The 13,316-nt window shown below is 36.3% G+C and overlaps 1 protein-coding gene across 8 annotated transcripts in view; it reads right to left on the bottom strand.

The window, feature by feature from the left end:
* The window catches only part of DDHD1 (DDHD domain containing 1), a 197,430-nt gene that overhangs the window by 108,019 nt on the left and 76,095 nt on the right, over window positions 1-13,316 (bottom strand). For all 8 annotated transcript variants that reach the window (XR_012516317.1, XM_039469313.2, XM_039469315.2 and 5 more), the window contains 2 exons: window positions 12,085-12,191; window positions 679-941 (listed from right to left, as the gene is read on the bottom strand). Coding sequence is in view for 7 of the 8 variants with exons in the window: in XM_039469313.2 (XP_039325247.1) it covers window positions 679-941; window positions 12,085-12,191 (370 nt within the window). In the remaining variant the exon portion in view is untranslated. The remainder of the gene's footprint in view (window positions 1-678; window positions 942-12,084; window positions 12,192-13,316) is intronic.

Below are 13,316 nucleotides of genomic sequence, written 5' to 3'. Positions count from 1 at the left end.
ACAAAACAAATAAAAATTTTAGTCAGTTAGCACATTTGTTTTAACATACTACTAAATTATCAAAATGAGTGATTTTTCATTGTCATCTTAGAATTAACTGGATAAAAAGAACACAGACAATAAGGCATGTAACTAGAGATGAAGGTAGAAATGTAGCAAAGAATTAAAAGATAGTATTGGGAAGGCCATAAATGATTAAATAATTATAATATCTATAATTATACAACATAACACATACAATTATGTTTATACATATAAGTAAAAAATGTATTTGCCAGAAAAAGCACTTAAAAATTATTTTCACAATAACAACAAAGTTAGAAACCCACCTCAAAAGGTCAGTAAAACTACAAACATTTATAACCTGGTAAACATTTTCAATAAGGATTCTATGCAGTGACTAAGCTTGGAATATGTATTAAATTTCAATCCTAACAAATTGTGAAGAAAAAATGAAAGGAATACAAGGAGAATAACAAAACATTTTATGCTGTAGGAAAATGCATGTTATTACTATGAAAATTCAGTCTGTAGTTTGATCAGGCAAGCTATGTAGTAATCTTTGTATCCTGAACCATGCATTGTTTATCTATCACGCAATTTTTAGTTTTCTCCCAAAAGGTTCAATAATTCCACTAAGAAATTAAAAAAATTTTTCAGAAGATTAGGATATTTTACCGTCGTTTTGTTATATAGAGTTCATCAAGAAGATGTCGTTCTTCATAGCTTATCCATCGTTCATCAGGCAACTCTTCTTCCTTTTGCAGCAACTGTTCATAGAGTCGAACTGGATTCCAGCCAGTCATTATGTCATAAGTAATTACACATCCCAAGGAATGTGACACTATTGAGACTTTACCCCCTTTTTGTTCAAAGTCTGGATTCCGAGAACAGAAAAGGGAATATAATCGATTCAGCTCTTGCTGAAGGCCTTTAACTAGCTGTTTGAAATAAGAAAACATTATCATATTAGATTGTCACTGACTTATTTTAAATTCAAATATATTAGGGTAGAAAAACATACATTACTGACTGAATATACCTAGGTTATTAACTTAGTTCTTTCAAAATCTTGCAAGAATAAAGGTATACATAATATTATAATCCATATAATCACAAAGAATATAGGCAGATAGGTTGAGGCATGTGGATCATGAGGTCAAGAGATCAAGACCATCCTGGCCAACGTGGTGAAACCCCATCTCTACTAAAAATACACAAATTAGCTGGGTGTGGTGACATGTGCCTGTAGTCCCAACTACTTGGGAGGTTGAGGCAGGAGAATCACTTAAACTTGGGAGTCGGAGATTACAGTGAGCCGAGATCTTGCCACTGTACTCCATCCTGGCGACAGAACGAGAGTCTATCTCAAAAAAAAAAAAAAAAAAAAAAAATTACCTACATAGATCCTTTTGTAGTCCTTAAATCAACTGTGTAAGCCAGCAGTTCCACAGATTAAAAAACAAAACAAACAAAAACCAAAGTTCTATGCAGATACCAGTAAGATTTTCAAAGACCCCTGCAAATTCCTTCTTCATTTTAACATCCATGTGCAATTCTAAATTTTTGTACCTTGTAGTTTTTAGTCAGTAAATTTTAGAAAGGACTATATGGGTTTATGATAACAGGTATACTAACCTATTATAAACTGTTGTGCATTTAGATAGAGGTAATAAAAGGCCACTGTATGATTGAAGAATAAACTAAAGTTGATCTACTGGATAGTTCAAATTTCCACTAAGTTAAAAATGCAGACATGAAAGTAAAAAGTTGTATTCTATGTCTGGAAAGCAGGGCTATTTTAAGTTTAGAGGTTAATAACATAGGGAGTATTTTCATAACATTTCTTTTTAAAACTGCCTTATTTGCAATTAAGCTTTAACAAGTATTACTGAAATACTCCATAAAGTCAGAAGAATAAGGTTTTTTTGTTACTAAAACCCATCCTGGGACCTGACCTGAGTGTTAAGGCAGTCTTCTCTTCTTCCTACCATTGCTTACTTCTATTCGATTATGAATTTCCTGCTGGATGTTCAATTTCTCATTTCAGTACTTAATATGCCAGCTGCTACTCTGACATACAAATATTAGTTGTTTGTTGCTTCTGTTTTCAATCTTGTTACTATGTCTCAAGAAAACTAGACACTATCAGCTTTTATTGAACATTCTTTATCCAATGACACAACGTGAAAATCATTCTTTATGTACTTTATGATTGGCATGGTTAGCAGTGACATGAATAAAGGAATGATGGTCTCTCTGTTAACATCTCAGACCTCCATATTACAATACTGAAGTCTAGTTAAAGCTCTGAAACTATCACGTCTGATGAGATATATTCAGCTAATGAACAAAGTAAAGGATAAGACAAGCTTGCAGCATGTAGAAGGATGATAAGCTGCCTTTTCTGTGGGAATTAATGCAAACATTTATTTTAATTAGATATTTTTTTTTTCCTCAGGAAGAAAGACAGAATTCTGTGCTTTAGTGCAATGGTTCTCCAATTTGCAGCATGCATCAGAATAACCCGGAAGGCTTGTTAAATACAGATTTCTAGGGACCACCCCAGACTTTCTGATCCAGAAGTGCTGAGATGTGGCCTGGGAATTTGCATTTCATTATGCTCCCAGATGATGTTGATGCTACTGGCCTGAGGACCACACTTTAGAAACTAGTGATTTAATAGCAATGCATATAAACACCTTCTAAAACGTGGGTTGTAAGTAAAACTCTAGTTAATATAGTTTAAAAAATATGCAGCATGGAATACTACATGGGTCTGTTTGAAGGGAACTATAATATTATGCTTTGGATTTGGCTTTGATAAGAATATCAAGTAATCTTTAAAATTTCATAATTTTCCTGATTTGCAATCTACATAAAGTAGGTACAGAGAAAGCTAATGCTTAGATAAAATAATTTCCTTTAAAAGCAACAGTTCAGCTGGGTGCTGTGGCTCATGCCTCTAATCCCAGCACTTTGGGAGGTGAAGGCAGGCAGATCACAAGATCAGGCATTTGAGACCAATCTGGCCAACATGGCAAAAACACAACCCTACTAAAAAGATGAAATATTAATTGGGCATTGTGGTTCATGCCTGTAATCCCACCTACTCAGAAAGCTGAGGCAGGAAAATCGCTTTAACCCGGGAGGTGGAGGTGGCAGTGAGCCGAGACTGCGCCATTGCACTCCAGCCTGGGTGACAGAGCGAGATGCCGTCTCAAAAATAAAATAACGGCTGGGCGCGGTGGCTCAAGCCTGTAATCCCAGCACTTTGGGAGGCCGAGGCGGGTGGATCACAAGGTCAAGAGATCGAGACCATCCTGGTCAACATGGTGAAACCCCGTCTCTACTAAAAATACAAAAAAAGTAGCTGGGCATGGTGGCATATGCCTGTAATCCAAGCTACTCAGGAGGCTGAGGCAGGAGAATTGCCTGAACCCAGGAGGCGGAGGTTGCGGTGAGCCGAGATCGCGCCATTGCACTCCAGCCTGGGTAACAAGAGCGAAACTCCGTCTCAAAAAAAAAAAAATAAAATAAAATAAAATAAATAAATTTTAATAAATAAATAAATAAAAATAAAAAAGCAACGGTTCTTAGTAGTTTTTCAAGACCTTAATTTTAAGACTTGTACCATGTAAATCTCAAAGCAATAAAAGATACACACTTTAGTACTTTGACAAAAAGTACTCAATCTTTTTGTTTTTATAAAATGCCAGCCCCCTCCCATATTAAAGTTTTTTTAAAAAAGGAAATCACACTATCAGTTATTAACCTATTTCACATTCAAAATTTTAAAGCATCTCTCACTACACCAAATAGTTCATTAGTTTGGCAATCACATATGGATAAAAAAGACAAAAGCAAATTATCTAAGGCAGAGAAAGTCTATTTGATATTAAAATATTTCAATATGGAATGAGGCATAGCATAGACAGTTTCTGAAGGGCTGATGATGTCATCTGTTTTAATAATTGTACACTTGAGTAGAAATGGCCTTTGTATTTCCTTATTAGAGCATATCTGGATTTGGTAGCATTTTCTTTTCTATTGCTTATGCATATATATGGGACATCTGTGGTCAGATACTATGGTTCTGAAAGCCAACTTTTTAAATAGCTTTGTACTACCTCTAAATGCTTCTGTATCTCATCCACTCATCAGTCAAAGGATAAATTCACACTGACGTTGTATCCAACAAGTTTACTCTAACTGGAAATTTTTTTTTCCCTTTTTTCTTCTCCTTTCTGATCCAATTATATTCTCCCAATTAGGATCCCTCTGTGACCAAATGTATTCATTTGCAACATCTCAGCCAAGATTAACAATACACTCTGTGATGTTAATTTTATTATTTATTAGGTCTACAATATGATCTAATCAAGTCAGCAAATGTCTTACAGTAAACACTGGATAGATTTTCAAAAGTTTAAAATAATTTCTAATTCCCATAACCACTGCTCAAGAGCTAACATTTATGAAGGAAATGAATGTAAGAAAGAAAAACCCGGCAGTTTCAAGAGTGAGTCCAAACACACAAAATATGGCTGAGGAATGGTTAGTCCTTTGTTCTGTTTCAAGAAACTGTAATGAGAAAATGTAATTTAGAGAGTTTTAGTCATATATATGAATTAAATAATTCAAATAATGTCAAGACATGGCTAGGACAATTCTCTTTATAATTCTTTACTTCCAGAAGCTATTGAAAAGAGAGTTCAGATTTATACAAGATCTCTGGATTTCTTGTGTTACTTTAAGGTTGAAGAAAGGGCCAAAGGCTCTCTGATGATCTCTTGATAGTCTAAGATTAATTTTTTGGTTGATTTTTTAAACTAGTCCTCAGAAAGTCATCTGAGAAGTACTGATTGATACACACAACTTTTCCCCTACCATGACTTTTTAGGATTATTAGGAAAATCATTAATTACGGTTCTCCCACGAGCTGTCAATCTGAGAGTTAAAACGGACGTCAGCAATGATGTAATTTAAAATGCTGTGAAGGTAGGAGTCCCTTCAGCAGCATCCCTGAGAAGTGGTTACTCAGCTTCTACCTTAGTGCATATCTCCATTTTAAAGTGTCCACTTCTATCTTTAGAGACAGCTGTGTTACTACAAAGTTCATTACAATAAACAAACATGTTCCTTTCCATATTTTCTATCCACTGATCTTTACTTTTTAACAGAATAAGCACATTAAAAAATTATGGCCCTTGCAATTCATAAATACAAATATACACAGAATCAATTATAACTTGAATGTCTAAGGACCAGAAATTGTACTGGAAATTTCATCTTTAATCCTCACGACAAACTTTATCAGTACCTATCTTATCCCATTTTATAAGTGAAGAAGCTAACAAAGTGAGAAATTTGATCTAAGGTCAGATAATTGGTTAAATGACAGTTGTTTTTTTTTTTTGTTTTTTTTTTGAGGTGGAGTCTTGCTCTGTCACACAAGCTGGAGTGCAGTGATGTGACCTTGGCTCACTGCAACCTTGCCTCCTCCCAGGTGCAAGTGCCTCAGCCTCCCAAGTAGCTAGGATTATAGGTGCACACCACCATGCCTAGCTAAGTTTTGTGTTTTTAGAGACAGAGTTTCACCATGTTGGTCAGGCTAGTCTCAAATTCCTGACCACAAGTGATCTGCTGGCCTCATCCTCTCAAAGTGCTGAGATTACACAGAAGTGGCAGGTTTTGAATTTGCATCTATTTGACTACAAAGGCTCAGAGAAGAAGGCTGGGGGTGGGGGGAAATGCTCTTTGAAATCCCTCTCAAATAAACCAAACAAGGTTCATTCACCAGGCATGTGACTTACTCTTAATCATTCCTTCCCTAAGGACACATATACTTTTAAATAATTCTAGACTATTATCCAACACCAATCTCATGTTAATAGATTTTAATTTGCAGAATCAAATTTTCTTTTTTAAAAATAGGAATAGGTCAGGCACAGTGGCTCATGCCTGTAATCCCAGCACTCTGGAAGGCCAAGGTGGGAAGATCACTTGAAGTCAGGAGTTCAAGACCAGCCTGGGCAACACGGTGAAACCCCATCTCTACTAAAAATACAAAAATTGGCCAAGTGTGTTTGCCTGTGCCCATAGTCCCAGCTACTGAGGAGGCTGAGATACAAGAATCACTTAAACCCCGGAGATGGAGGCTGCAGTAAGCTGAAATTGTACCACTGCACTCCAGCCTCAGTGACAGAGCGAGACCCTGTCTCAAAAAGAAAAAAGGAATAATGTTTGCCCACCTCTCACTTAGGAAGCACCCCTTTTGTTCTTCACAATCCCTTAAGCAGTGTTCTCCCAGAATTCCAGGGATGGCATCAAATAGGGAAAACGTTAAAAATACAAAATCACAGGCTTCTTCTCAGAACCACTAAACAAGAATCTCTGTGAGATCTGGGAAACTATTCTTTTTGTTAACTTTTTGTTTTTTTTTTTTTTGAGATGGGGTCTCACTCTGTCACTGAGGCTGTAGTGCAAGGACACGACCTCAGCTAACTGTAACCTGTGTCTCCTGGGTTCAAGAGATTCTCCTGCCTTGGCCTCCCGAGTAGCTGAGACTACAGGTGCCTGCCACCATGCATGGTTAATTTTTCTATTTTTAGTAGAGATGGGGTTTTGCCATGTTGGCCAGGCTGGTCTCAAACTCCCAGCCTCAAGTGATCTGCCTGCCTCGGTCTCCCAAAGTGCTAGCATTACCAGCATAAGCCACCATGCCTGGTGTCTTTTTATTTGAAAATAATTTCAAATATATATAATGTTGCAAAATAAAAATAGCACAAAGATCACTCATACAACCTTTACCCAGGTTCAACTATTGTTAGCATTTTATCCTATTTGCTTTATCACTTGTTCTGTTATATAATAAACACAAACACATAGACCCTCACCTTTTTTGGGAACCATTTAAGGATATATTACATATGTCATGGTCTTTTACCCACTAAATTCTTCATTGTATATTTTCTAAAACTAAGAATATTCTCTTCTATAATCATAGTAATCAACTTTATAAATTTATTTTGATACAGCGTTTCATCTAATCTACCATCCACATTCCAATTCTGCCAGTGTATCTAATAAAGTCTTTTACTGCAGTTTCCCCAGTCCAGTACAGGATTTAGTCTAGGATGAGACATTGTATTTAGTTACTTTCTCTTTAGCATCCTTTAATCGGGAACATTTTCTGCAGCCACTCTGCCTTTATAATACTGATTTTTGCTTTATGGTTTTGAGATGGGGGTCTCGTTCTATCACCCACGTTGGAGTACAGTGGCATGAGAACAGCTCATTGCAGCCTTGACCTCCCAGGCTCAAGCAATCCTCCCCAGCCTCAGCATTCTGAGTAGCTGGGATTACAGGCACAAACCACCATCGTTGGCTAATTTTTTTAAAAATTATTTTTGGTAGAGACAGGGTCTGGCTATGTTGCCCAGGCTGGTCTACAACTCCAGGGCTCAAGTGATCCTCTTACCATGGCCTCTCAAAGTGCTGGGATTATTACAGGCATGAGCCACTGCACCCAGCCTGATAATATTTTTAAAGAATACAGTCTCATCCCTACTTTGTATTACAAAATCCTTGTTTTGGGTTTGTCTGATGTTTCCTTATTGTCAGTATACTGTGTAAGTGATGTTGTGTCCACCTCCGTGTGTCACATCCAGAGGTGCATAATGCCCATCTGTTCCTCAGGAATACCCAGTTTAGCTACTGCTTGATTTCTCCAGCATGTAATTATTGTCACTCTTTCTCAAATGAATAATCAGTTTATTTTTTTTATGACCATATAAAAGCAGGATAGAGTTTATGACCATGTAAATATCCTGATCCTCATCAAAATACTGCCTTCAATTTAGTATCCATCAATGTTATGTGTCCAGTCCTCTCTTACCTAATCCTACCATAACAGCTGCAAAATGGCTTTCCAACTCCAGGGCTCCCTCCATCAGGCCTTTGGCATTCTACTGTAAGCAAGGATACTCCTTTCTCCCCATTTAGTTGTTTATCTATAGTTTATATGAACTTACAATAATTTTTAAAATGATTTTTAATTCCTTATTACATTATCCTTAATGTATTTCCATATTAAAAGTACTAATTCCTTAAATAAGTAATAATAATTAATTATTTCGGTGCTCAAATTGTTCCAGATTTGGCTAGTGAGAGCTGCTTCTTTAATTTGGCCCTGTGTTCTTGTGACCTGCCCCATGATTCTCTTGAGCATCTTCCTACCTTCTGTCATAAGTTGTCCTAGCCCCAGAATCAGCCATTTTCCTGAGGAACCCTGGTTTTCCTTAGCATGAACTAACAGCAGTAGAGGAAAAGATCTGGATGCCAGGTGTGCTCAACTAGGGTATCTGCTTCTTGGCCACTTCAGTGAACAAATTTAGGAAATATACACATGAACAGGCATACCTTGTTTTATTGCAATTTACAGACAATACATTTTTTTCTTCTTCACAAATTGAAGGTTTGTGGCAATCCCGTGTAGAATAAGTCTACTGGTGCCATTTTTCCAAAGTGCTCATTTCATGTCTATGTGTATTTTATAGCAATAAACTCTTTTAAAATTAAGGTACATATATTTGTTTAGACACAATGCTGTTGCACACTGAAAAGACTATAGTATAGTGTAACTATAATTTTATATGCAGTGGGAAACCAAAAAATTTGCATGACTTGCTTTATTGTGACATTCACTTTTTTGTAGTGGTCTGAACTCTCAGGTATGCCTGTATATATACATATTCATCTATATATTTTAAGTAATACCTACAACACACCTGTATAATTTAGAAATTGCTGAGTTTACAATGATACCCTCAAATTCCAGTACCCACCACCCCCACCCGGGTTTTATTTTTGCTGTTATTTTTAATGAGTATGAAATGATTCTAATTGGGGATGGGATATCTGGAAATCTCTGCTACAGTGTGCTGATGAATCTCAGTCACAAGTTCTCAGTGCTCTCCCATGAAATTCATCTGGGTCAAAAGACAAACTAATTCAAAGAACTGGGTGTTCCCTTTGTCTCCCATTTATCATAGCCATTGGTTCCCTCTTCCTACTGAATATCTATTTTATTCAGTTCCCTTATGAGGATAGTTATCTTTCCACATATAAGAACATGTACAGAAAGTGACCATTTGCTCAGTCACCATTAGACAATGGCCAGAGCTTTGAGCCCTCTTAGGGTTACCACCAACCATATATATGCACGTATGTGTATGTGTATGTGTATGTGTATGGTAACATGCTCTCTGTCATCCTCCTCCCGCCACTCTCACCAGTTTCATTTCTAATATAGTCTTTGCTATACAACTCCAGAAGGAAATAATAAACACATGATTTTACAAGTACATATGATTTTACCTGTAAAAAATTTTACAAGTATAATTCATTATTTTCTTTATGTTCTACTCTTATACATACTAAGGTCCCCTGCAAAAATCTGGTTCCCCTTCCTCTGTTTATAGTTAATATTGGAACCATCTACCATTGCCTAAGTGAGAAATTGTAAGAATCACCTGTATCTTCCCTTCCAGTACCACTCATAACAAATCATTTCAAGACTTCTTAATTCTATCATATTCTGAATCCATCTCTTCTCTTTATTCCTATTGACACTATTTTGGGTTAGAACCTTGTTATTACTTACTTGAATTTCTAAAGATAGAATTGGGGTATGGGATAAAACTATTTTTTCTTTTTTCCATCCTCAAGAACATAAAAATACTGGTGAGAAATTAGATACAAACAACAGCATCTGTGTACTTCCTCTGCCAAATCTATGTCTCTTTACTAGCTTATAGAAATGAAAGTATGTCAAAATGTGCTCAGAAAATATTTGGCAAATTAAATTTATAAATTAATACATATAAAACAATAAACCTGTTAACTCTGAAATACTTTACATGTGTATTATAAAGATACTTACAGGTTATGGAATCTTAAGAAATCTATGATCTTTATACAGTAAACATATACATTAAATCCTACTGTCAGGCTCCACTCCAGACTTAGTTTTTCAAAGCTTAATGAGGAATATTTTTAGATTAAAAAAACTGATAAAAGAAAGCAAGCTCCCAACCAAAACATCAAACCCTTCTTTCTCTTATGAAAGCAGAGGTATCTATAGGCAGCAACACAACTCTTTCAGCATTGGAGAATTTTACTCAGAATTCAGAAACTAAAATGATTTGATATTATAGTACCTGTAATAATAGCAATTATTGACTGCCAAAGGCCACGTGTTAATATAAGTATTACCTCAATTAATCTTTACAAGAACACTATGAAGTAGCTACTTGTTAGAATATCCACTTCACAGATAGAGAAGTCATATAAAAATTAAGTGTTAGAATGGGACTGGAATCAGGTAGTCTATCTGCAGAGCTCACATTAAATTTGCAAAATATAATTTCTACTGCATGGTTTTTAGAACAAAAATTGGGGTCATATATGATTATGAAGAAGTATGGAAATGTAATTTATCTTAAGTACTATAACAATAAACCTAAAGACTTCTTTCAGAGGGAAAAAAAGAATAATTGCAAACATTTTCATGGATTTTTCTTCCTTAGATACCACATTTCATGAAGGTAGACCTATGTACTGTAATATTTTAAACTTTCTTGAAGGCAGAGACTCCTCCCTTGTATAATATCTTATACATGGGCCGGGCGCGGTGGCTCAAGCCTGTAATCCCAGCACTTTGGGAGGCCAAGGCAGGTGGATCACGAGGTCGAGAGATCGAGACCATCCTGGTCAACATGGTGAAACCCCGTCTCTACTAAAAATACAAAAAACTAGCTGGGCGTGGTGGCGTGTGCCTGTAATCCCAGTTACTTAGGAGGCTGAGGCAGGAGAATTGCCTGAACCCAGGAGGCGGAGGTTGCGGTGAGCCGAGATCGCGCCATTGCACTCCAGCCTGGGTAACAAGAGCGAAACTCCGCCTCAAAAAAAAAAAAAAAAAAAAATCTTATACATACTAAGTTCTCAATAAACAAATTTTCAATAAACATGTAGACGATACTCTTATTTCAAAACATCTTCAACCAGCTGATTCAGTATACCTACATATAATCAAATCTTACCCGGGATTCTTGATAAATAAATGTTACCAAATCGACCAATCTTACTTTCAAACACTTGAACTGATTTTCCCTGTCTCCCTGCTAATGAGGGGTAACAGTTTACAGTAAAGGGGCCCCCTGTTACCCAGTGTTTGGTATAGAGTAGAGACTCACTAAATATTTACTGATTTAAGGCCCAGCAAAGTCAAAATAATTGGCCAATAAATAACAGACAGACTGGCTATATTGTGAACACAGAGGAGAGGAGTGGTAAATAGTGTAAGCTCTGTAGCTATATTGCCAGGTTCAAATCCTGGCTTTGCCACCTATTAAGTGAGACACAATGAGCAAGCCTCCAAGTCTCTCTTGGCATCAGTTTCCTCATCCTTCAAATGAGGATACTAATCATACCTACTTCACGGGGCTTTTTAAAATAAGAATTAAACAAGTTAACACATGTTAGGCAATTAACAAATGTTAGTTGTTCTGACTAAACAGAATTCCTTTCCTTCTTATCAATAAAGTGACAAAATGCATTTGACGGAGATTCTCTCATCTTCTTGAATAAACCTTCACCTCTCACCCTTAGTGTTACTCTTGGGAGGCATTGGCAAAACTACCATTTGAAAACTGTCCAATTCCATTACAGAAGTGAGGCAATAAAAGTCTATCATATGCAAAAAATTTAAAGGACATTTGATGTATAAAACTCTTTTGTGAAGACAATCAAAGATATAATTAATCAGATTTATGAAATCTGTTATTTCTCAGAGAGCCATTTTCTGACCAGTCCCCCACCTCTGAGACTATCTTTTATTAAGGGTCCCAATGTCTTATTTGAAGACTATCAAATTTATTACTAAAAATAGGCTAATTTACAGAGTAATAAATTCCTGTAATTTCTCATTTGCTTTTAAAAAATCATAAGATATTAAAATTCAGGACATTTTATAAGCTATCACTAAAAAATACCCAATAGCAAGATAATCATGATACTTACTTCATCTCTATAAAGGGGACTAGTATAATACATTATGTCCATTGCACTGCTGTTCAACATATCCCTTAAACCTCGTACTTTGTCAGGAGTAATGGAATCAACAGTATCTACAAAAACAAACAAACAAAAAAACAAGACAAATAAACTTATAGAAGGTCTCTGTTATAGGAAAAAAATAGCAGAGAAAATTATGCTGCCTGAAATAGTAACTATTTAACTTAACATTTAAATATTCAAGACCAGCTTTGGCTCTAACGGACCTTCCCTTCCTGTAAAATACTGCAAGAAAAAAACATAAAAGACAAAATAGGACATGAAAAGAAACATTAAAGAATGAAAGTCATCATCAAATCTATAAAGCCTCATCCTTTTTTCTACGTACTGGCTTTTGCATGAAGTTCAGGGGTACCCAGAGCAAAACCAGGCCAAGTATTTTAGAACAAGTGTCAAAACACAATCCCAAGTCTTTTTGTACTCCTTTTCTGTTTCCTTTCTCTCTCTGTTTTTTTCTTTTTTTTTGAGATGGAATTTTGCACGGTTCCCCAGGCTGGAGGGTAGTGGTGTGATTTCAGCTTATTGGCTCAAGCAATTCTCCTGCATCAGCCTCCCAAGTTAACTGGGATTACAGGTGTGCACCACAATGTCCAGCTAATTTTTATATTTTTAGTGGGTGGGGGGCGGTGGGGTTCACCATCTTAGCTAGGCTGGTCTCTAACTCCTGACCTCAAGTGATCTGCCCACCTAGGCCTCTCAAAGTGCTGGGATTACAGGTGTGAGCCACGTGCCCAGCCTCTCTTTTTCTGATCTATGCACCTTTGGCTTGGCAATACCTGTGTAGACTGCCTAGAGCCACTGGTGGCAACCAGTAACACAGTAAAAAAAAGTTATCCTACACTTGGCTCTATCTATCTTTAGTGAGCGAAAGATTCTATTGGTAAGAATGGTCAGATCACAAATATGCAAAAAGGCAAATAAATCAGCAATGGGCCTCTTCAGTAAACAAGATAAAGGTGGTGTAATTTACTGTATTGAAAAAAACCCTGCTACATAAACTGCATTTCAAACCAGTACAGCCTTCCACGGGTTATGCCTAACCAATGGAAATTCTACCTTGCGAAGATTATTCTATTAGACATCTAATACAATTATTAGAGATACAGAAAATTTTCTATTTATTATAGAAATGCAAAGCACTACTCCTCGAATATTGTGATTTGAAAGCAAAAGGTGAG

Source organism: Saimiri boliviensis, chromosome 2, assembly GCF_048565385.1.
Source record: "Saimiri boliviensis isolate mSaiBol1 chromosome 2, mSaiBol1.pri, whole genome shotgun sequence".
NCBI lineage: Eukaryota > Metazoa > Chordata > Mammalia > Primates > Cebidae > Saimiri > Saimiri boliviensis.
This window is presented reverse-complemented; position numbering and strand designations above follow the sequence as displayed.